Source organism: Homalodisca vitripennis, chromosome 1, assembly GCF_021130785.1.
Source record: "Homalodisca vitripennis isolate AUS2020 chromosome 1, UT_GWSS_2.1, whole genome shotgun sequence".
Taxonomy (NCBI): Eukaryota; Metazoa; Arthropoda; class Insecta; order Hemiptera; family Cicadellidae; genus Homalodisca; species Homalodisca vitripennis.
Genome location: NC_060207.1, coordinates 104,746,365 through 104,772,475, shown reverse-complemented (window position 1 = coordinate 104,772,475; position 26,111 = coordinate 104,746,365). Strand labels below are relative to the sequence as shown.

The 26,111-nt window shown below is 33.0% G+C and overlaps 1 protein-coding gene across 2 annotated transcripts in view; it reads right to left on the bottom strand.

The window, feature by feature from the left end:
• Nucleotides 1–4,758: 4,758 nt before the first annotated feature.
• Nucleotides 4,759–26,111, bottom strand: part of LOC124368608 (trypsin-7-like) — a 39,848-nt gene continuing 18,495 nt past the window's right edge. The window contains exons 2-6 of one of the 2 annotated variants that reach the window (XM_046825851.1): nucleotides 20,523–20,614; nucleotides 17,247–17,335; nucleotides 10,229–10,472; nucleotides 5,277–5,423; nucleotides 4,759–5,051 (exon numbers count right to left, since the gene is read on the bottom strand). In XM_046825851.1, coding sequence (XP_046681807.1) covers nucleotides 4,851–5,051; nucleotides 5,277–5,423; nucleotides 10,229–10,472; nucleotides 17,247–17,335; nucleotides 20,523–20,614 — 773 coding nt within the window. In that variant the 3' untranslated portion in view covers nucleotides 4,759–4,850. The remainder of the gene's footprint in view (nucleotides 5,052–5,276; nucleotides 5,424–10,228; nucleotides 10,473–17,246; nucleotides 17,336–20,522; nucleotides 20,615–26,111) is intronic. The other variant, XM_046825856.1, reaches the window with a different exon arrangement.

Below are 26,111 nucleotides of genomic sequence, written 5' to 3'. Positions count from 1 at the left end.
TAGCAAATTTTTTTATTCTAATTTAAATGATTTAATTTTTGTTCGAACCTAACAATGTCAATAGTTGATTTTACTTATTAATATTTCTTCCACTGAACTCTCAATGCTTGATACTTTCACTTTTATTATTTCAAATTCCCTCAGCAAATTTTAAGTTTATTTTGTAGGTTTAAAAAGTTTCGGCTGGACATTTAATTTTATCACACTTCTTAGCCTTTTTTCTCAAATCTGTTACTTTATCTGTCTTATCTGTATTTACATTCCTTAACATTAATTCATAAACTAGTTCTTCTTTGGTGAGAAGATCAACTTTGAGTGCCATTTTAAAACTTTACAAGTACTGTAATCAATGAAAACTAATTAAACTGTTCACTTTTCCAAACTTTTACACTTTACTTTGCAGATACACAACTAACTCCATGTTCTTTTTTATATAATTTACTTAATAAATTTTTTTACTAGCAGATTGGCGCAATTTATTTGTAACATGGTTGCTCTAATAAATATGTATATTATTAGTTATGCACTGTATCCTCTGGTGGAGATACTCCATGACAAATAATTATAACCAGATTATTTTGGTTTGTATCATAAATAATAATATTTAAATGGAGTTTGTGTTCTGCCAAATGAAATTGTAGTCTTGTAATGTTAAAATTTTTTTTTTATTTATCTTGTTGCACAATCTTCAATTGACAATTAATTTGATGTTTTGTACATTTTTGCATTTCTTAATATAATTTTAGTAAAGAGCACATTTCATTATAAATTTTCAATAGTTAAACCATTTTATATTCCTGACTATAGCTTGAATTGTTGTATCCAACAAAAATAAAATACTTCTTCTTAATATATTAAACTAAATCACTTACCACCTTTTATTTGGTTTCTTGTCCCGGTTCACCGAAAACCCTAATAAGAAACAAATTACAAATCTGATTAGAATTGTAATGTAGTTTAGATTTTATATTACTTTGTTAAAACAATTTACTTCTTAGTTATTTAAAACATTTTAGTGAAATTTTATTGATATTTAAAATTTTTTTTACACAATAAAGATATGTATGAATTTTTATTTAAATTAAAACAATTTGTTGATTGGTTTCAAAGTTCTTATAAAATGTACATACCCGTAAACTGGGGTCTTCTTTCAATCCGGACTACTAACTATGTGCCTACAAGGCTAAACTACACAAGATAATGAGCAGAGCTCTCCAGTAGCTTTGTTCTAACATTACAAGACAAGTAACCAACTAGGTTTCCTATTGGTTAGCAAGTTTTAGACCTTCTGAACCAATCAAAAAATTCAGTTTCTTACAATGGAGTACTATTGTTTTAAATGTACAGAAACTGAACTTGTCCAATTCAAGCTATTTCAGGGATGCCTTATTTTAACATTATACCAATCTTAGGTTTTATTTATTTTTTTTTATTAAACTAAGCATATTACATATAAAAATATTTGGTTCAATTTTCCATTTTTTTTTATTTAACAATGTATTATTGTAACTATTTGCATATACGGTACAGATTGCAGCAAGGCATTTGACTGGTCTTAGCCACGAACATCTTATGGCCAAGCTAACCACAATGGCATTCGAGGAACTAGCTACAAATGGTTTCACAGCTATCTGTTAGGGAGAACATAATTAGTTGAGTTAAAACATAACAGACAAGGACTCATACAACAAATTGAATCTGACCATAAAATTATTACTCGGGGAGTCCTTTAAGGATCCGTACTGGGCCCAATCCTCTTTATTTTATTCACTAACGACTTCCCTAGATATCTACAAGAATACAGTGAGTCACTAATGTATGCTGATTATACTGTCTTACTATTAGGTAATAGGAACTCAGAACAACTCGAAGTGGCCTCTAACACTGCACTTAATATGGCAGTACAGTACTGTCATAAAAATTATTGTAAATGAGACCAAAACCAAACTAGTCCTTGGGAAGCAGCGAGAGGACATTGGGAGACTACCTGACCTTGAGATAGCTAACACTTCAAACTACTTGGGGTTATTTAATGACGAAGGCCTCAGCTGGAATCCTCACATCAATGCCCTTTGTAACAAGATAAGCTAAAGTCTCTTTGTAATTAGAAGGGTGAAGGTATATGTGATACTGAAACAGCTAAGATCGCCTACCACAGCCTGTTAGAGTTCCATTTGCGCTATGGTATTGCGGTTTGGGGAGCCACTACGGGACGTAATCTAGAGCGAGTACTTCTATTACTAAAGCGTGCAATAAGAATACTTGGAGATCTCCAGCCCAGAAAACCTGCAGAAGAAGTTTCAGAGATCTGAAAATTCTAACCGTGGTTAACCTGTATATCTTGGAAGTCATTTCATACCTACACCTGAAATCACCTGATTCCATGAAGAACGCAGCTCAGTTCCATAATTACAATACAAGACACTCGACTAACTATTGCCTCCCTATACACACCATCGTACTATGATGGAGAAGAAACCCAGCTACGCAGCAGCCAAGATGTGGAACACTCTTCCTCCCAACCTGAAAATGTCCAAGAAACAGCAGATTCGTAGTCTTCTTAAGAACTGGCTTCTAGATCATCCCTACTCTTTAAATTAATTTTTTGAATTGAGACTACTAGAAGACTATTGCACATTTCGTAGAAGACAACACAATTCTTATGTTGTAAATATTTATTTTTTTTTAATTCAATTTTGACGCAAATTCTGTTTTTAATGTTCATGAATAAAGCACACTTGACTATTGACTATTAACTAGATGTGGCGGGCGATACGGACAGGCTGGCGAGGTGAACGAACAGGTCGTGCATTCGTCCTTCCCGCATAATTAAGCACCCGCGACGGGGTCTTCTTCAACTTGTGTTGTTGTCTGTGGGCAGGTCTGGTTCATTTAAATTGCAAGTCAATATACGAGTAAAATGCCCCTTAACTTTATTGCTATTTTCTCTATTCAAACAACGGTTCGAGGAAAACTGTTCATAAAGTGGAGGAGAATGTACTTAATCTTTTAATGGGAATGTATTAATACAATACAATTCATCTATGAATTTAATATATATATATATACTTCAAAATATAAAATAAGAAAGTATCTTTAAACAAAATTTTAATTTCTGACGGGTTTTCAACTAAATTTTTAAATATGTATATTACTTTATTGTTTCAAAATTTATTAGTTTTATTTTAAAAAAAACTGTTTCTCGGTTTTTATTCTAATGATATGGAATGCTAGGTGGTTATTTTATCATAAAAAATGACATAATGTACCATATGTTGTTGGGTATTATTATTTCATACGAAAGGACGTTTCAATTCGGTAAAGTGCCTTAATTGGCCGATGTATTCAATGCTCGATACATATTCCAACTTTGCACTAAGTAAAAAAGATTTACTTACAGCTGAAAGGTAATTACCTACTGAGGTAAGTGAGAGGAATTATTATCATTTTTTTAATACCAAAACTTCTTTCTTTCTTCTTTATCCTTTCCACTAATAAAGTAACCCTTTATATAACTCTATATAGATATTGGAGTAGCTGCAGCTGAGAACTACAATATTATCTATCTATACGGATGTCAGAAACAGGAACAACAAATTAAACTTTTGTTTTGGATGTGATATAAACTTAAATGAAGCTCATCATTAGTTAATAACAGAATATAGTGTAACACTCACGGAAAGTTCTAAACGAGTCCTTTTATCTGTGCTAGTTGGTTGATGAGTTAACATTATGTTCTACGCTTGTAGGAGAACATTTCTTCCCTGCATAAGAATGCTTTACTTAAATACTAGTAAATTAGCTTCATGATATTTTCTAAAAACTCAATTGCAAAGTCTAGTTTTTCTGAACTAACTGATGAAGCGTCATTCGAAAATCAGAAAATGTGAGATTTAAAAGTCTTGTTATTAATGGACCAATTTAATGTAATCAGATCAATTAATAGTAGTTCTAAGCTCATTTAAATCTGTAGTTGACAATTCGAAGGTAAGGCTTTCTGTTACATTTTTATTTAATTGAAAGGCCGAATAGCTTAGTTTTTTTATTAAAAGTTTATATTCTATCTCAAAAATTGTATTTTTAAGTTGCCTGTAAGATTGTGTGCCTTGACTAAGTATGTGTATGTATGTCACTTAACTTGATAATATGAGGTATGAGAGGTATTTTTCTTTCCACGGAATGTTTTATTATGAAAGTTTAAATACACGAATTGGCATGTATTACATACAATTCTATTGTACAGAATATTAAATATGTTATAAGAAAGCAAGCTGGTTGAAGCTGTTGCCAAAGAGAGAGCTATATAATTACTGAGCGCACATGTTTCTTAAATTTTACCACATACTAAAATTTTTCTTCTTTATAACAATCTCCCAATTTATTACAATTTTCATTTCTTGAAAAAACTAAATATTTTGAAAATTGTCTGGTTGATCATTTTTTCAATAGAAATGAATTTTTTTTTAAATCAACAGAATTATATCTATACGGCGTTTATCATCATGGGCACTATACAACAATCCCATGGAATGACATGCACCATCATCTAACTGTGGTGTGCTCATATGGAAGTGGAAATTTCAAGTTACGACATATGTCAAGTCTTTCCTTCATTTCATTTTCAATATATCATGCAGATAGACAGACATACAGAAATGATATTTTTCTAACATCTCCAGTGATCTCCAAGCTCAGCCAATTAACTAACTTTAGGTACTTTGCATTATTCTCTTGAGGGTTAATTAAATTGCTTTTTGCTGTGCCACAAATAAGAAAACATTTTACTGACAAACAGAGTACTGACAATATTTATTTTCTTGAAACACATGCAGGAAAAAAAACTAGCCGACTCAGTCGGAAGTCGTCGGGAGTGTTACATTATTAGGGGAGTTTTGACGAGGATGATAATTCTTCATGACTTGAAAAATCCAATGGCGGACTGAGGATATCTGCGTGAAGATGGAAGGAGCAGCCTTGAAGAAACAACCTCCGTTCCAGGACAGGAGCCCATACAACGTATTATTGACCATCAGGAGATCTCCTGTATCGCCCTAAAACATTATGTTAAAATAATTACACTTTATACTAAAATATCGTGATATCTCATTTTAAAAGCAACATTAAATTACAAACACCAAGTTATTGTTCTTTGATACATATATTTTGTTAGATCATAGACACAGTTCGACAGTATTGCATCTTTACGTTTTTGTACTTCTTATTTTTATTGAAAGTGCGTATGCATTCATTTCAATAAGACAATTTTATCGACATACCCAGCAAGGTCCGTACGCGTTGATGGCTCGGGAGCAGAACTGGCTGTAAGAGATACGGAAGCTCTGATTGTAGACTTCCTGGCAGAACGACAGTGGCAGTGTCCGCTCCCAGACCTCCTGTAGAATGTCGCTCATCTTGGTCCTATTCTGGACATACCAAACACATCAGGCACACTTTTTAATATGCCAGATACTGCTGATAAGAGTATACGGAGTGGGGCGATTGTATTTTATGGCCCCCAATAAGACTATCTGTGTGTAATTTGGTGGTAAAAATAAGAATTGTTCTTTCTGTAACTATGCAAATGTCTATTAACTACAGATATTCAGAGTCAACAAATAAAATCACTTAGAGGATGAAACAAGAATCTGAAGCTTTATGTTGACAGATCTATTATCACCTCCCAGTTTTGTTGGTTTCCTAGTGATCACGGTTACATTAATCACAGCTTTATAGAATGTTTAAAAATGGTTCCGTTGTATGACGACGAAAGTTTTGTAATCTAATCTGATTTATACTTTTGAAGTGACTACTATTTCTGTAGAAAATGAAGTTGAAAATATGGAACAAACGTTTCATAAATACACTATACGGCGTACATATAGTCCGTATAGTCTTCTTGGTCAACGAAATTTGTAACTATGAATAGCCCGCTTTTTCTAAAAAGGGTTAAAACCATGTCTGAACTCCAAGATAGCAAACTTGTTTACGATCTATATAATTTATAAAAGTGTATGTATATATACAATTTCCTATTATTAGACACACAGATAGGTTTTCTCGTTTTACAAAAAGTTTTATATTTATAGTAAATAAATTAACTTAAATTCTATAAAAGCGCATTTCACAACATTGCTACCTATATCAACAAGTACATAAATTCATACTTAGGTCACCTAAGTATTCTCAAAACAAACCTACAATTTAAGTTTTATTAATTTTGACGTGCAACGTTTTCTCTAGTTTACTTTACTTTGAGTTGTTCTTAGTTTAATTTCTTTTGCATTCCCAAACTTATGTCTTCTATTTCTAAAGCAAACAATAAAACAGATACCAGTTGACAAAATATGTTTTTATACATTAATGATATGTCCTATATTCTATCATAACCTAACAACAGAGTTCGCTAGTGTTGCACTAGATGCTTTTGTATCGCGTCATGAATAGCTGTTCCAGTGAGACTTCTAACGTGCCCTTTTAAGTTATATTATAATTAACTGACGGACGTCCCTCAACAGAAAAACAGTTTATTAATGTAAAACAGTAAACCAATATGTTAAAACTAAAAAAGAATTTAACTAGAAACCCCATTTTATCACCTATGATCGGTGATCTGTTTAATAACTGTGGGCTTGGATGTTACAAAAAGGGAATCAAATGGAAACAGTTTCCTTTCTTCTTATTAAAATGTACTGTTAAATAATATTACTGAATTAATATTGAAAATTATTATTGAACATGTTATTGTAGTATTGAAACAGTTATTCTGTGACCAATTTTGAAGGTACTGATATTAAACGCTTATCAATGTTTACTAATAAAGTATACATATGTCTCAAACCATGGTTGAATGTTAACATATTACAGTAGTACCGAAATATTTACTCCGTTAGAAAGTTGGAAGATACTGTTATTAAACCCTTATCAATGTTTACTAATAAAGTATACATATGTCTCAAACCATGGTTGAATGTTAACATATTACAGTAGTACCGAAACATTTACTCCGTTAGAAAGTTGGAAGATACTGTTATTAAACCCTTATCAATGTTTACTAATAAAGTATACACATGTTTCAAACCATGGTTGAATGTTAACATATTACAGTAGTACCGAAACATTTACTCCGTTAGAAAGTTGGAAGATACTGTTATTAAACCCTTATCAATGTTTACTAATAAAGTATACATATGTCTCAAACCATGGTTGAATGTTAACATATTACAGTAGTACCGAAACATTTACTCCGTTAGAAAGTTGGAAGATACTGTTATTAAACCCTTATCAATAAAGTAGACACTCTTCGCTCAAAGTTTCGAATCTATTCACTGAATTCATCATAATCTGCATATTTCCCTACTTCCTTACACTTTTACACTTACATTATTCTTTCATAAATAAAAATTAGCAAGATTGTTTATTTTTATGACAATTTTATTATTTGTGAGATTCCACCAATAACTGTCTATTGATACAAATTAAAAAGGAATATAATGCTCTATGTAATTGCATAGTGCATAAAAATATATATGTTCCTATCATGGAGCCGTTAGCAAATATAAAAAAAATAAATAATAACATGGATAGATATGGAACGTTAGATAATTTTGAACCAATAAAGGGGTCAGGTAGATGAACTACCAAGTAGGTAATGATATAAAATGTTTACCTCGCATTAAATACATGTTCAAAGTATGTAACATACATTACCAAGTTATAAACCAAGTTAAATTGTTCTTGAAACATTACGAAAAGTTAGGAAAACATCCCATAGTATGAACGGTAAGTCACTCTTCGTCAGGCCGGCCAGTTATAATATAAGCCGTAAGCGTGTTTGTATTTTATTTTATGTTGTATCTAAACGTGTCGACAATGTAATGAGCTATAGACATAGCAATGAGTACGAAGCTTCATTTCTATATCAGCAGGATTAACTACGATGATGGGGCATTGGACTTAATGCGAACATCCAGATTGTTTCACAGAATATATTATAATCAAATTAAGCAACAAACTTAAACATTTGCGTATTTTGTTATTTCTTAAAGAATCAGAAAAATTCCTTCGGCCCGTTTGTCCGTTTTCATGCCTGACTGCAAATCTCCCGTAGGATCTCTGAGGAATGCATTGAACTATACACTTGAAATGTAGCGTGAATCTTCAGCAAAATCTGTTATAACTTGTTTTAATTTCCCATCAGTGTTAGTTGTGATCATGTATCTGATTTGGTAATACTGTGACAAGCAAATATTACCACCAAACTGTACCTGACGGGAGCATGTACCAAATAATACAGATACCAAATCCAAAAGTGCAAACATAAACAACGCTATCAATGGATATTGTTTGTTCATTGACAAAATTGAAGGATGTAACAAACAGCCATTCATTTAGCTGTCAGTCATACAGGTATAATAGAGAATATTCCAATGGTCAAAGGGTATATTGTCACTAGAATCCCTCCACTCAATGCAGTGACAGAGGAAGGTGATAGGCAATGGTATCCGATATCCTACCTCAAACGCGTAGGCATGTCTCTTGAAACGACTGGTGAGTGCCACTTCCAGTCATAGAATATGGACACAACAATGATTGTAGTGCTTATTGATCACAGACACTTATTTCGTTTAAAAATAAAAAATTCCAGATTTATGCAAGGTGAAATATCATAAATAATAAGATATAACTTGATTTTAATTTCATACATATCCTACTCGTTTTTTTACGATAGGTACTTGATACTGGTCTAAATTTACAACAAAAGCTTTTCTTACACAGTCAGGTCGTGATTGATAAGATCGATCAGTAAAATCAGAGTGGGCAGATGACGAGCAGTTGTATGTGATTAGGCAGAAAGCCTGTCCATTAGATGGTAGCACGAGCGACGGTCCCCAGTGACGTCCCAGCTGATAACAGTGATAACAACCACAACTGTCTCACTTTTAGCGTTGATTACCAGAATTATACTTTTGTATCCGTTCCATTTAGAGATATGATCAGGGTGAGTATGAAAAGGCAGCATTGACAATCTAATGAATGTAACCAGTCAACGAATTACCACGACAATGATTCAAACTCACAACAGTTTACACCATTCTAGTGCATACCTTTCCACATTATTGATTTACATTCCTTAACAGAATTTAGGTTATTAGATAAATACGAAAGTTGAAGACTGCAGACAAAGTTTCGTCAAGACCAGCGACTGTTGTCTTCAATTGTTATATTCAAACCAGTATCTAAACATACCTAATGAGGTCCTTATAAATCGAAATCAAACCAGATCGTTCGTGGTAAAATTTAATTGTTATTGATCGCCTTTAAAAATTGGTCAGGTTATTATTAATTTAGGCTACTAAGAAATAAGAAAATGAAACACAACATAAACAGTTGCTCCAAGGCAAGTGATTAGATGCTGTAGTTTTTCGCTGTTTCTGTTCTTTTGAATTTTTGTAACAGATACACAACAACACAAACAGAAAGTTCTTAAATTTACCTAGTGAGGCAAAATCGATCATTCCCATTGTAAGTTGCAACTGTAGGAAAACTAATATTTGTAATGTTCTACAAAAATATATTACGTGTGTGTGTGTGTGTGTGTGTGTGTGTGTGTGTGTGTGTGTGTGTGTGTGTGTGTGTGTGTGTGTGTGTGTGTGTGTGTGTGTGTGTGTGTGTGTGTGTGTGTGTGTGTGTGTGTGTGTGTGTGTGTGTGTGTGTGTGTGTGTGTGCGTGTGTGAATAATAAATCAATATTAAGGAGAAATATTTTGGTACTACTGAATATTATTTTATTATAATTTATTTTTTAAATACAGGATTCCAACTAAACTAATAGAAACACAATAGTTCTAGGTCCATAAATATTGGAATTGTGTGTTTTAAGATTGAACAGCCACCAAATTGGAACGAATGGTTTTTCAAGCAGGTCAATGGACTTAGTCGAATTATTTATAAGATCAATACGTACCAAGTTTACATTTCATTTAGTTTTTCTTTCACCAGTTCTTCGTTATCGAAAAATTTATGGGATTTTTAAACGAGTATAATAGAACTTGAAAATCGCCCGAGAACAAAGTCACTGTTTATATATTAATGCTTGGGAATTGTTACTCGTATATGCATTCCAGAACATTTTTTTTCTTTTCTCTAGGCACATCAATCAGATAACTTTAAGATTTATGCCTTGAGCTTTTACTATTACAACTCTTATGGGATTTTTAAACCATACCCACCGAAGTGGACCCCCAGCCGGTGAGAAGTGCCGTGGTGTTCTCGGGAAGCGGGTATCGAGCCAGCGTCACATATCTAATGGGTCTCAGTATGTCATCGCGCCACAGCAGCAGCAGCGCCACGTCGTGCAACATCGTGTTGAAGCTGAACCTCGGGTGGATGACCATCAAGGACACCTGATACTTCTGCCCGCCACTGACCGCCGAGCTGCTGTGACACCGCACCGACAGGCTCAGGGCCTCGAAGCTGTGGAATAAAGTTATTCGTTTATAAACGTATTTCAAATTAATTCTTTCAATAGATGATATGAAGACCAGTTACATCCAAATAATTTGGAATACTCTCATATATTCTGTTAGCCATAGAATGTATGAGTGTTTTATCATATATTTTCTTATTGTTCTAATTACATACATACACCTTTCGCATACAAATACAGATTATTTATGATGATTTTAAACCGTTTGGTTTAACTTAGTAACATTTAATTGCCTTTACATTTTGCTGAATTTCGGACATTGGCATTCTTTATACATTATGAAAATAAAGCGCTACATTTGGAGTATTGGAATTTTCCCCGTCTTCAGGGGTCAAAAACCCTAAGGCATAAGGTTAAGCGTACACAACATCTGGAAACTAATCAATGTGCGACAGTAAACTCACCAGGTAACGTTCTTTGTCAACTTTCACTCTTTTGTCCATCACCATGCGTTGATTAGTTTCTAGTCAATGTTAAACCTTTTATATGTCTTAAGATTTGTACCCCTGAAGAAGAGAACAGATTCCAATACTCGAACTATATCATTCTATTTTTCTTGCATATAACGATGACTATGTCCTAAATCCTGTTATCATTTTATATAAGAAATATTTTTAGAAGAGAACCCCATATAGGTCTTTCTTGAACATAGTCATGTTAGTTGATAAATATAGTGATCGAACAGGACAACTTAATGGACCAAAATCAGTATATTTAAAGTTTTAACATTATGAGATAAATGCATTAACAGTGTATGAGAACAGCTCAAAATAGCTCAAAAATATTTGCCGTTCTTTAGAACGACCTGTCTATGAGTAATAGAATGGTGTAGTCTAGTCAATGATGGCAATTACCACTATCGACATTTTTATCATCGACTTCAAGGAATCGATATACCTGCGCATATATTCGTATTTTTATTGTAATGTGAATAAAGGAGGAACGTGATGTCAATGTAACGGGTGAATAAGGTAGCACAGATATGAATTTAGAGGTGAATGACTGTAGGAAAGTAATAAAGTATATTACTAAAATGTGTATAAAGACTTGCAACTTCAATATTCTAGTTTTTGTCCGCCAGAAGAACAACATACGAGTATGAGTCATCAAGGTACAGTGAGCGTGTTTTATATATTGAAATGTATTTAAGATGTTTGCAGCAGCTGATGTTCACCAACACAACCCGAGTGCGAATAAAATGTCTGGCGCGGCTTACTCAACTGTGATTAGTGTCATTTCATTCGATTTATCAATTTACAACGAATTTTGACTGAATAAAGTTTTCACTCATTAAGGACATTAAACGGGAAAGACTATTTCTTTACAAATAGCCTGTCCTGTGTGAGACACCAACATGATGACGAACTCACAACACTAGGGCTACATCTCTTTCTTTTATTCCGTATCGCAATGCCCATTCAGGTGCTTATAACTTCCACCTCATTTGACAATATTGAAGAAACTGCACGAACCTTGTCCCGTAAACCTTAGGAACTGTATTTCACCGTTATCTTACTAACAGGGGTTCTAGAGAATTTACACTTCAGAAACTGGGTTTCACGGTTGTACGATTAGTAAATCTTGGCCAACAATATATATATCTCGGGCGAACTCTTCCATAACTGTATTTGTCTCGCGGGAACAAATCAACTAACCGTTCCTCAACTGTACCTATCTCACACAGTTTCAACTAACCCTTCATCAACTGTACCTGTCTCACACATTCTCAACTAACCGTTATTCAACTGTATCTGTCTCACATGGTCTCAACTAACTTATCCTCAACTGTATCTGTCTCACACAGTCTCAACTAACCCTTCTTCAACTGTATGTGTCTCGTGGGAACAAATCAACTAACCCTTCCTCAACTGTACCTATCTCACACAGTCTCAACTAACCCTTCATCAACTGTACCTGTCTCACACATTCTCAACTAACCGTTATTCAACTGTATCTGTCTCACATGGTCTCAACTAACTTATCCTCAACTGTATCTGTCTTACACAGTCTCAACTAACCCTTCTTCAACTGTATGTGTCTCGTGGGAACAAATCAACTAACCCTTCCTCAACTGTACCTATCTCACACAGTCTCAACTAACCCTTCCTCAACTGTACCTGTCTCACACATTCTCAACTAACCGTTATTCAACTGTATCTGTCTCACATGGTCTCAACTAACTTATCCTCAACTGTATCTGTCTTACATAGTTTTAACTAACCCTTCCTTAACTGTGTCTATCTCACATAGTCTCAACTAACCCTTCCTTAACTGCATCTATCTCGTCGAAACAAACCAACTAACCCTTCTCAACTGTATCAGTCTCGCGGATAAATTATTTTAAGCGGATAATCTTCCCACTCGAAGCCTGCGCCGATCACTATTATTGAATCAAATATACACCCCACAATTGGTTGTTCATGTTGTAATTATTTTTTCATTCATTAAAAGATACTCGATCTATAACAATTAGTTTTTAAAGAACCAACTAGGCTCAGGCGTTGACCATACATCTACCCAAGCATGTGATAAGTCTTCAACCAAAACTCTCTGAGTACAGGTATATCAAACCGAAACATTTTAAATTGTTTTTGTATTATAAAGAGCTTAAACTAAATTTACTTCTCATGACAAATCTATTAACTGACATATTCTGATTCCGAAACATAAATAGATTATTAAAATATTGTCAAACCATCGATATTTAACGATAAATCCTATACACATGCAGCGAGTTATGACATTGTGATAGCGTTATAACATTCTCTTTTCGTGCAACACTGGGATACTCTTCATACCGTAATATTTGTGAGAGCAATATCTGGATTTCTGGATTTAACAGTGAATGTATTAAGCTATTGTCAAAAATGTATATCCATTCATGTAATACTCGTATATTCCAGTCATGATATCATAAGCAAACAGAAAAATCTTCAGTCATATTGAATGTTTCTGGGAATATGGAAAAGTAATATTTATTGCCCTGCACGGCAAACTGAGCGTGTAAATACATTATTCTTATTGAGTAACATAGGTTTTATTTACTCTCTATCCGATTTATAAAATTGATTGAACATTACATTTAACACTACCTAATAAATGTAAACCAACGGTAGACTGAAACTGTTACACTGATTAACTATCAATTTCGCAAGTAGATATTTTAAAGTGATGAATACGGTGCGAGTGAATGATGTAATCTAACGCCTGTGTAAGCTTTGACCAATCGTTAGTACGATTGGTTTGCCTTCTTAACACGATTAAGAAAATCTGTTAACAAGTGTATATTTACGGTCATTTTAATTTACTTCAGCCTTAGTATTCCTTGTTCCAAAGTTGTTTTTGTCTCTCTCCCGATCAAGAATATATATATATACATACACGGCTCTGAGAAGCCTATTTTTACTTGCTTTATTGTTGGTGATTTTTCTTACCTAATCGCTAAAATCTGAAACAGCGAACAAGATTAGAAACGTTACTTACTATAAATGTAAACAAATTTAAATTAATAAACTATGTTCACACAGAACACATGATTACATTTGACAGGCCCGTTAAATTAATATTACACAACTTTAGAGACCAAGATGGGAATTTTCGCTAGTTTAAAGACTAGTGGGTCGTAGCCGGATGTATTTTAGAAATAATCATAGACCTATATTAATCCCAGGAACCGCAAAAATGTTCATATATAATTTTAATATAGTCAGTTGAGTAGTTTGCGCGATAAAGAAAAACAAACATACAAAGGCACCTTAACATTTATAACATTATTAGGATTAATAAATAGAAACAAAAAAAGAGTATAATAATTATGCTATTTTTAAATCATTAAATAATGTACTTTCTTTTAATTAAAACAAATGAGTCGTTGCGTTAAAAGAGTTGACTCAAACCCTACACTTCCTGCTTGTTGGAATTGAAGAAATGTATTATAATATTTTAAATATATAAGAAATTGCATGCATATTATCAATATCGTTGTATTTAAAACACCGTAAATATTTCCAAATGCATGTAAAATGTGTTCATTTATAGATACCAATAAGAAAGCTATGACAGTTTGAAAAATTTGGCTAAAACAGTGTTTTGAACGCATAGAGTGAACTATGCAACCAACAATTATGTTAACTAAATGGATTTGTTGTTTATCTTATTATACATAACTGTGTCAATTTTATCTTTGCTGCATATCTTATAGTTTTCAAGAGCCCTTTCAATTTGCATAAAATTTGGAACGCCTGGTATACGGACTGTAGTGCTAAAAATAACAGAACTTCAAGCAGCCGCAATTTTTTAAAAGGTCGATTGGGTTCACTTTTTTCATATACCTGTATTCATTTACCGAACCCCTTTAATCAATATAAAACTTTATTGTACGTAACATTTAAACTCAACGTAATGATAATGGCATGGCTCATTGTCATAACGAAAATCATGGCTATATTCATATAGGAATACGAGGCATTAGCACACCACCTTTCATAACGTCACAATGACGCCATGGTCAAGATATATTTTGGCATAACTGGAATTCCTATTTGGTTTATGAAACCAAAATAAATCATTATGAAACTAATCTATCCCAGGTCACTAATAGATAAATCGTAATCATTGTAATCAACGTGAAATTTGATAGGGATTCACACTTGTAGTATACAGTGCCTATATGGCAAGTGCTTTAAAACAAGTAGTAGTCAATTTTGAATGCACTAAACCAAAGGTAGGAAAAAACAACGGTGTACTAAATGCAACAAAACGTCTCGAAAGTTGTATTTCTGGCGCCATTTCTCAACCATCCGAGATAAAGTCAAACTTGTTAATACAAATATTTTAATTTGCAAGAGAGCTATGATTGATGTTAATACCTTGCTATTTGAATTTTTTAATGATTACGTGACAAATATATTAAATTTGAACTATTTAAATAAAAAGGGAAGTGTGCTGAAAAGTGACAGCTGTAACATAATTTTAGAAAGAGTACTTATTTGGCAACGTTAGATAAAAGATTGTTTTGCTATCATTTTTAACGAAGTAACAGTAAAAGACATTGTGTAACCATACAGCTTTGAAATTTTAGATCACCCTATATACAAAAACTAAATAAATTTAAAACTCCTTTTCCAAATTGTATGTTAATCTTTAAAAAAAAAAACAACCCCCTAACCCAAATTAAGATTTAGAGTATTTTTTAGTGTTAAAAATTATTTTCTAGAATTCTTTGGGGTCGGAATATGGGGTTTTTCGTTAAAACGAAAAAAGTAGGTTTCTCGGTTCAGACGTTATACATCGCGGACGAGTGATCTGCCTCACCCTGTGTAGCCAAACAGATTTGTTCGGTTACCTTAGTTTTTAGTTTCACTTATGCCCAGTCTATTCGCTTCAAACGTTAATTATCATAAAAATAAATAATAGTTACAGAAAACATTATACACAGTCTTGTGAATGCTCATGGGGTAGGACAGCTCCTAGGACAATGGTAGTCTTGGGTATGGTAATGCAATGGATATGGTAATATTCATTAAAAGTGCCTAAAACAATGGTAAACCTGCCATGATAAAACAGTGGTAATATTCATATGAATATTGAATTTTATCACATTAGTTGAAAAGTTACTCAAAAATCATGCTGGCAACACACTTACTCGAGATTGTATGAATCCCTGAGTTAGAGGCCTGGTGTCGTTTAACTAACTATTTTACTTGCCGCCATATCTGGGTGATTAAGAGTGTATGAATCCCTGAGTTAGAGGCCTGGTGTCGTTTAACTAACTATTTTACTTGCCGCCATATCTGTGTGATTAAGAGTGTATGAATCCCTGAGTTAGAGGCCTGGTGTCGTTTAACTAACTATTTTACTTGCCGCCATATCTGGGTGATTAAGAGTGTATGAATCCCTGAGTTAGAGGCCTGGTGTCGTTTAACTAACTATTTTACTTGCCGCCATATCTGGGTGATTAAGAGTGTATGAATCCCTGAGTTAGAGGCCTGGTGTCGTTTAACTAACTATTTTACTTGCCGCCATATCTGGGTGATTAAGAGTGTATGAATCCCTGAGTTAGAGGCCTGGTGTCGTTTAACTAACTATTTTACTTGCCGCCATATCTGGGTGATTAAGAGTGTATGAATCCCTGAGTTAGAGGCCTGGTGTCGTTTAACTAACTATTTTACTTGCCGCCATATCTGTGTGATTAAGAGTGTATGAATCCCTGAGTTAGAGGCCTGGTGTCGTTTAACTAACTATTTTACTTGCCGCCATATCTGGGTGATTAAGAGTGTATGAATCCCTGAGTTAGAGGCCTGGTGTCGTTTAACTAACTATTTTACTTGCCGCCATATCTGGGTGATTAAGAGTGTATGAATCCCTGAGTTAGAAGCCTGGTGTCGTTTAACTAACTATTTTACTTGCCGCCATATATGGGTGATTAAGAGTGTATGAATCCCTGAGTTAGAAGCCTGGTGTCGTTTAACTAACTATTTTACTTGCCGCCATATCTGGGTGATTAAAAGTGTGACTGCAAAGCTCGGGATACCACAGGCCATATATGCTAGATGGATCAAGCCATATATCATCTTCTGGATGACTGACAGTAACTTAGGATGCAGATAGAATCAATTTTACATTTGTTGTTTTATAATATAATACCAATGACGTCACTTCCAAAATTTGATTTTAATAAGATTTAGTAGCTAATATCTCATTTCTGTTGACCACTCCACGGCCTGAAGATATGTTTGAACAAAGACTGAAAAGCAACTCACCCTGCGACAACTGAAGCTGTTGTTATAATCCATTTCTGAGACAGGAAGGCTCCTGAACCTCTGTACCCTCTTTCAGACCACACTGAAACCTACAAAAAAGACAACGTTTATTTTAGGCCCTGACATATTATACTAAGATATTTTAACGTCCTATTCGCCTATATTATGTAATCATTATTACTTATATATTGTTTTAGAAGTCATTTTTTACACCTCTCTTGAAGATTTTCCAGATCATCACGTCCAGATTCTTGCAAACCGATATATTCCCCACTCGCAAACTTACAGACAAGAAATAATACACCAGCCATGCAGAAGTTCTGTGACATTCGATAATCAGCAACAAGCCAGTTGTGCTAGAAGCCAACATTACAAAAGTTGCAAACCTTAACTTACATACGATTTAAAACGTACGAAACTCGTTTGCTAGCTTTTTGTAACTAAATTGAAAGGAATTATTAAATATAGATAATTTTATGTTTATGTTATATTAGTGAGCGTTTAAATGTAAATTTTTCCATATTGAACATCAAAATGAAAGTTATTTCAAATGTAATAGAACAGCGTAGGATGGTATTATTAAATAAACTATTTTTATGAGTAAGTAATATCAGTAATACAATCGTAACTTAGATAATAAATTGCCGACATAAATATAAAAATGAAATGTTGCATACTTGTTTTTAAAATATATTGGTCGTTATACTCTTACTATTCTTTGATATTATCCATATAGACCACTTATCGATAACTTGCCTTCCTTTGGACATTCATAATGGCGACGAATATTGCAAGACATGGCGTTTTAACAATTTTCGTAAGATGTTATAACTCCTGAACAAATATTTTCTAGAACGAAATGTTATCAATATATTCTACAGGGTGTCCAGTACAAGGGTGTCTGGACAAAGTTATATCACATTAGCGCTCAGGTCAAGACAAACACATTGCACCATATGAACATGGGTCTCCGCTGTATAAAAATTACCAAATGTATTGAATGTTTATGACAACAGGGCAAACTATTATAAACAATATTACGACATTTTCTTTAATGTTTTCAAAATGGCGCCCAATAAAACATTTACTTTGAATATCTTATAACCACCAAGAATTACAAAAATAACATTTTTAGTGGGTTTTCTCACAAATTGATAAATGTATGTATTGACTGAATTGCATCTAATTTTAAATCGATTTTTTTATTTGTAATTACACCAATTTAAGCTTGTGGCAAGTGGTATTAGTTATTTGCATTGTTTGTAATACATTTAGGTTGAAATAGAATGAAAACTGTTTTTAGTGCAGGACCGGAGCCAGGGCTAACAAGTTCTCCCTACCATTCAACCTCATATCATATCCAAGAAATTTACAGGAATTGAATACTAAGAAGATAAATTATTGACATTTTATAGTTTATAATAAATAAATACAAACAACATTTCTTAAGTTATTTCAAATTGAATATTAAATTGCATTACAGTAAAGTTCTATATATTTATACAAAGATGAACAAAGTGGAATGTTACATTATTAATGTACCTGGTCATATTAACGCTCTATTTTACACTCCACCTAACAGACATTATCATCACTTCTACACCAACTCCGAAAATCATTATTTCTCCTCTCCCATTTGCCCATTTTGTTCTTACTCTACAGCAGGCAGGAATACTATATTTAGCGATTTATACGATGCGAAGTTTTAAATTTAAATATTTATTTGTATAACCTTTTTCTAATTAAATTCTATAGTAAAACTAGCAGTTGCCGCGGCTTCGCATGCAATATCCGGTCGAAAAACAAGGACACAAGTAACATATTCTTAATATATGAAATTCTAAACAATCCTGGTATAAGTGATAGTCACTCAAAGATATTCCAATATCCTAATCCATTGTATACTTAAGTTTAAAGAACAGGTTGTTCCGCACCCGGAAATCGGAGAATGTAAAATTCTTTATACGTGGGAGAGAAATTATTCGAATTTCCGTCCAAAATTTCATAATAATTGATTGAATTGCTCCAACGATTTCAGTAACAATTGAACTATTTTAGGGCAGTGTGGAGGAGTTCTTAAGCAGAAAGCATTATTAATGTAATGAATGGGGTTCTGTGCAGTTTAGTAATTTATGTAAGCATATATTAGCCACATATTATGTTAGTTTTCATTGTTGAAAGCTTCATATCAGAGGCAAGATAGGTTCAAATAAATTATATTTCCGACCCCTAGGTTTATTTTATCCATTAAAAGAAACCTATGCATACACAGGTCTGAGAAGCCTACTTCGATTATAAAGTGTATACTTTCGGTAATTGTAATTTACCAAAAGATTTACAGTTCAATAAATGTCTGGTGCCACTGTTGAGTTTGCTTTGATACCCCGATCAAATAAAGGTATATTCATACTTTTTGTAAGTATTTTGCCTGTTTCTGTAAAAAATAGGAGTATATACATACTTTCTGAGAAGTCTATTTTTGCCAAAAAAAACTAATGTGAATTTAATAACAGCTTTTAAATATGTAATAAAATTAATATATTTTATTTTGGGTACACATTATGTTACTGTTCAGGACAGCTTCAGATGCTACGCGAAATTACTCATGGGTCTTGTTTAAGTCTTTGGGCGTGTATGAACACTTATGACTGAAAGAATTGTATTTTGATGCTATGGTTGAGTTTTCCATGGTCCCACGATCAGGCAAATATGTCAAAAAGTCTATGCTAATGGTCAACATTGTAATTAAATCCGATATAGGGCATTTCTTGTTCCAGAGTAAAGTTTGTCTTGTTTCCCAAAAGATATGTATATAAGAGGGAGGGTGGGAGGGAGTACTACTTCCAGTCTAGGATATTTCTGCTGCAATAGCAGAAATATCCTAAACTGAACTTAATAAAGTTAATGTCATAAATACAAAAGTGGATTAAGAAAAGTGTTTGCTCTCTGATCTCCCACATCACTGATAGTTAAAATTTCCAATTTGTTAATACTGAGGTTTTGTCACTTAAACACTAATTTACTTGACTCAAATATTGTATTATTATCAATTCTTATGATTAAACACATTTTTACAAAAAAAATACAAAGGTATCATCAATGTATTACGTTTACTCGTATTTTAAAATAAAAATAAATATTCCAAATAAAAGCAAACTTCTTACTCGTTTCACTGTATAATTGGTTGCAAGCCTATAATTGGTATCCAACATAAATAAAGTTTAAGGTTAAATATTTATCTTCTTTCAAGTCATATTATTTTACATGATGTTTTACCTGATAAGGATGAAGCCAAATAGAAGTTGCGTTCCCTCCAACAATATCAAGTTGTACGTGGGAGTTTTCACCCGATCCGTACAATCCTGAAACTGATGAATACGTTTTGTTGTTTTGTATTATCAGTGTTTATTTATTTGCTACTTACTATCATGATTATTTCTTTATTTATCTGACGTTTGATTTTATCTTTGTAACAAAAGTTCTCAAGAACAAACGATTAGGATATTATTGGACTGTTTGGTTCCAAATAAATAAAATAAAAGTAATAAACTAAAAACATCCTGAGTTCGGTAGAGTAAATCTTCAAGTGATGTCTTTAGAAATCGCATTATAACCATAGCAGAATATTACTCTGTTTATATTTATTGGGACATTTTTCCTACGTAAAGTAGCTGCAGTGAGGTTTTGAGGTTACTCACCTTGAAGACATTAAAATTCATTTTAAAATTAAATTGGTTTTTATCCCTAAAAGTAAACGACATACTTGTATTTTAATTAAAATTGTCCAGTAATTTAATACAAGACAGGTGTACGCCACACTACTTATCGCGTAAAAAGGCTTCGCTGAGGTTAATTCTAAATTTCAAGTCTATATCTTATTTCATTATTGCCATTTGATTAAACGACAGACCCGGTAAGAAATTTGTATATCTCCCAACAAACAAAAGAGTAATTGTGTCACTCTGCTGAGTAACCGTTTCAACAATTCCATTGTTGAACTTGCAACATCATAGAACTCGTTCTCGTCTATGTAGAAATTAAAAGTTTGTAAAGTCTACATATGTTGTCATACGATACATTCAAACTTTTATTAATTAAGTTGTATTTCATATCAGTGCTTAAAGAAAACATCTAAACACCAAATCACAAAAACATTATGTATGTTATAAAATAATTAGGCTACACGAGATAATACGTCACATGTTAAGATCTCTTATGAGTGAACTAAATTTAATTTATGTAAACTAAGAGTGTTTACAAATTAATTTATACTCCTGTTGTGTCGTTTTCATAATTGTTACACATAACACTAATGAACAACGTCCGCTAAACGATCAGTCAAATCCCATAGCGTGACATGCACCATCATCGAACTCTGTGCCCGTCATATATAAATGAAGCCTCATCCACAATTTCAAGTTTATATGTCATTACGCTTTCGAGCCGTTCTGTGGACAGACAGAGAGATATCCCAATTGAAGTTTTTAGAACCTCTCGAATGATACACTTCAGTAATGTTCAACCAATAATTTATTTTATCAGTAATCCTATAATTATTATAAATTCTAATGTTTTTGAAGATGTTTAATACTAAATCACGCAAAACCCAGGACAAATTTGGACAATATTTGGCATGCACAGTACTTAGATATAAGATAAAGTATATATATATATATATATATATATATATATTTACTCCAAAATACCACCCACAAATACTCTTAAATGTATTTTTCCCAATTCTTAACGGCATATAGGCACAGAACGCAAAGTTGCAACAGTTTCCTAGTATAGTATTTGGATGAATAAATGTCAGGTGTTGTAGTGTAATTCAAACAGTAAAGGCAAGTATTATTATCTAACTTGTTTAATTAACGGCATCAATGATGAATTGAAAACAAGTAATTTATTCCTCTACTATTTATTCCAATTATTGAGAATTTGTACATGTAGGGTACTTAAAATTGGTCTCGTTATTGGATGGCTTACATACAATAGCTGAAGGAACAGAAACTGAGATACCGGGCAATAATAGAATTTAACGAACCAATTGGTCCTTGATTTTAATTATTTGATGAAACAAGCGACCACAGTGAGCCCGTAACTATAGACCATGGAATTAAAAACCAATAAACCAGACAGTAAATGCATTTGTTTATCGTAAAAAATCGTCGAAGGGGCATCGCGTCTGTTTCTCACTGATAAGGAATGGGATACTAATTAGGTATATACAAATGATATAACTCCTAGAATGAATGAAGGAAATAGGATGATATAGCCAACAGGGACAGGGAAGCAATAGCATACAGTGTACTGTGTCAGTTTACAGAAATACCTTCGAAGAACGAATACCGAGTGACTCATAAAGTAGGGGAGATAATTATGTGGTCAGGACTATAGATGACATAGTAGTCGTTAATACACTGATTAGCAATTAAACTGTAAATATAACAGTAACATAGCTGATATTTGATGTCTGCCATGACGACTAATGCAAGTAGAGTAGAAATCATGTTTGTTCATTATTGCTTTATTGGCGATTCAGGTTGAGCTTATTATTGAGATGTCAATAGTTAACAACAATAATTATTATCAGTTATTAAATATTAGCTATTAAATATTATCAAACATTATCACTAGGTTGAAATACTCCTGACGTTAAACTGACATCGATTTCGGTTATTGAAGATTACATTCAACAATTTGAAAGTATTCTAAATAAGGTATAGCAAAAATTACACATTTCAAGCATTATTAATTCTTTTACGAGGTTCTTCTCAAAGATTTCATCATTAGTTGAAGCCTTTCCGTTCAAATGGAGCTAAGTGCCAACATTTCCAAAAATAGTTTTTTTCTAATTAAATTAGTCTATGTTCCAACGTGATTCCATATCTAAAGGAGCTATGTGCCAACTATGTTTCTGTTAGTTGCAATCAATGATCACAGATAGTGCCGGTGGGCAACTCCAGCTGGCCTTCAGTGCTATTGGAGCTAAGTGCCGGCAACCATTTTAAGCAGCTGTGAGTACTGTAAGTTGTGTAATAACTAACAAGTATACTGTATTATGCTGTAATATGGATAATCAAAAGTTAAAAAGCGTTTAGTGAAACTCCTAAGGATAATGAAATCTTTTAAAATTAAACAACGGAAAGCAAGAATAAGTGGAAAGCCATACATTATTCGAAGCAAAGGTTACAAAGAAGTGTCTGCAAAAGATCCACCTTTTACACAGGTAGGTTAATTAGTAAGCTAAAGTGGTTTTTTTTTTCAATTAATTTGAATTGTAACTTAAACAATATTATATAATTTGAGTAAGTTTTGTTGTTGTAGTTTATAGTTAATGAATAAATACTACAATAATTTTTAGCAACATAACCTAACATAAGTTATATTTTTACGGAATTTATTTGTAATATACCAGGAGAAGGTAGGTCTACTTGAACTTTGTGTAAAGTAAAATAATAGTGTATAATTTAACAGTATGGCTGCTGTTATCCCGTATCTCATTTAGCCCCACTACTAATCAACCAAACTACAAACTTACGGATAACAGTAGCCTATATTTTAAGATTAGAGTAGGCCTAAATTAAAACTCATAAATCGTTAAGCCGTAGATAAAATTCTGAACTGGAATCCAAAACCAATGTTTTATTCTTTTCGTATAATAATTTAATTTAACATTAGCCTATATAAAACTTATGTCAATCTTATTACCCATTTAACCATACTATTTCCTAAGCAATTTCATTACTTTCAGGAAAAGTGCAAATGCAAGTACAAATGCAGTGAATTATCTGATGACTACAAAATGAAGTTATTTAAAGAGATCCATGAGCTTGACAAGAACAGACAGAACACATACTTGCTTGGGCTGATAGAGATTCTCCCAGTTCAGAGGAGGCGACATGGTAAATATGATACCCCAACAGAAAGCCGACGTCAAAATACTGTGAGTTGCATCGTTGCCAAATAGGAAAGGACACCATATCCGGGTATGTAAAAACACATTTTTGGCTATATTTGGAATTAAGTCATCCAAAAGAGTACAAAATCTGTGGCAAATAAAAAAATGGGCAATACTGTTTGTGAAGGATACCTGGGGAGGATTGAAAACTTTCAAATACACTCTGGCTGATAGAAATTTGGTCAAGGACCATATTAAATCCATACCATCTAAACCTAGCCACTACAACAGAAACCGATCTGATTATGAATACCTGAGCCAAGATCTCAATCTGTATCGCCTATACAAGGCGTTTATGGAAAACTTTCCTAATATTAAAATCTCATACAATTTCTTTTCCATAGTTTTTAAGAATGATTTTCCAAATCTAAAACTTAGGAAACCTCGTGTTGATACATGTAAAAAATTGTGACCGCCCTAAAGCTCGAAATGACTAGTAAAAGACCCACTCGTTGTTAGAAAGCGAAGATTGAACAAGAACAACACCATCGTAAAAGTGAATCAGCTTATACATCAATGACGTCTGACAGTATCAGTTCCGCCTCTCCTACCAGTAATACTTACACTGCTGTAATTGATCTTCAAAAAGTATTCCCAATCCCGAAAATTAACACATTCAGACATGTATTATGCACGTCAGTTATCATGCTACAATTTTGGCATTCACGTGACTGACACCAGTGATGGTATTATGTGGCCTTTTGGCATGAAGACCAATCGTCTCGTGGTGGAAACCAAATGGCGTCTTGTTTGTTCAGAGTAATTAAAACAACATGAACTTGACTAATAAGCGTCAGTTAACAATTTGGAGTTATAACTGCTGCGGCCAGATAAAGAACAGAATGATGGTGTTCATGTATATGTATTTGATTTCCCTGGACTTATTTTGACCAAATTAAGCACAAGTTTTTGTTGTGGGACATAGTTTTACTGCAGCTGATAGAAAATTTGTGCAATCATTGAAAAACGTTGGAAGCGTATACAATCTGAAACGCCTGACGATGTTAAGCGTGCTATAATCACATCCCGCCACGAAAGACCATTCAAAGTTGTAGAGATGGCTGAACAGTTCCTTGACTTTGATCAAGCTGCTTCTTCCATCATAAACACCAAAAAGTTAGGTATATCTACAGCTTCCTGGATCCGTATAGAAAAAAAGAAACCAGTAGTAGTACAAACAAAAAAGACGTTCAATGAGATTGAACCATGGGTAGATCACTACGTTTTCAACCCTGGTGTAAATGAAAGGACTCTACAAACAGTCAATCTTGAATCCTTACCAGAAAACTATAGATTTATCAATCGCCAAAAAAAAGAAGACTTGAGGAAAGTGTTACCTTATATAAAAGAAGAAAACAGAAAATTTTTTGAAAAAATTTGTATAAACTAACTGATTACAATGACATTTCAATATAATGTTAACAATATTTCATTTTTTACCCTGTATGTTTTTATAATTAATTGTACCTTTTTCATTAAACATGTTTTACGAACATAATATCTTGTTTTTTTTTTAATACCTGGACTTAGCTCTTTTAGAACGCCTATGCATAAGGCACATAGCTCTATTCCAAAAATGTCAATTAAAATTTTTTTTAAAATATTTTCATTACATATAAAAGATTTTTTTTAAAGGCATAGAAGAGTTCATATATTTTATAGAAAACATGTTTACTTAATTTCAATTAAGAAAAATAATTATTATACGAATAAAACAGTTTTTGTTGTTTTCCAAAAGTTCTTTAAAATGGCACATAGCTCCATTTGAACTGGAAGGCTTCAGTTGACTGCACAAATGCATATCTACGTAATGTTGATTACACATAATATTAAATACCGTTTAGTGTAAATACAAAGATTTGAACTTACGAGTATTTTAGCCAGTATGAAAGATTTATACA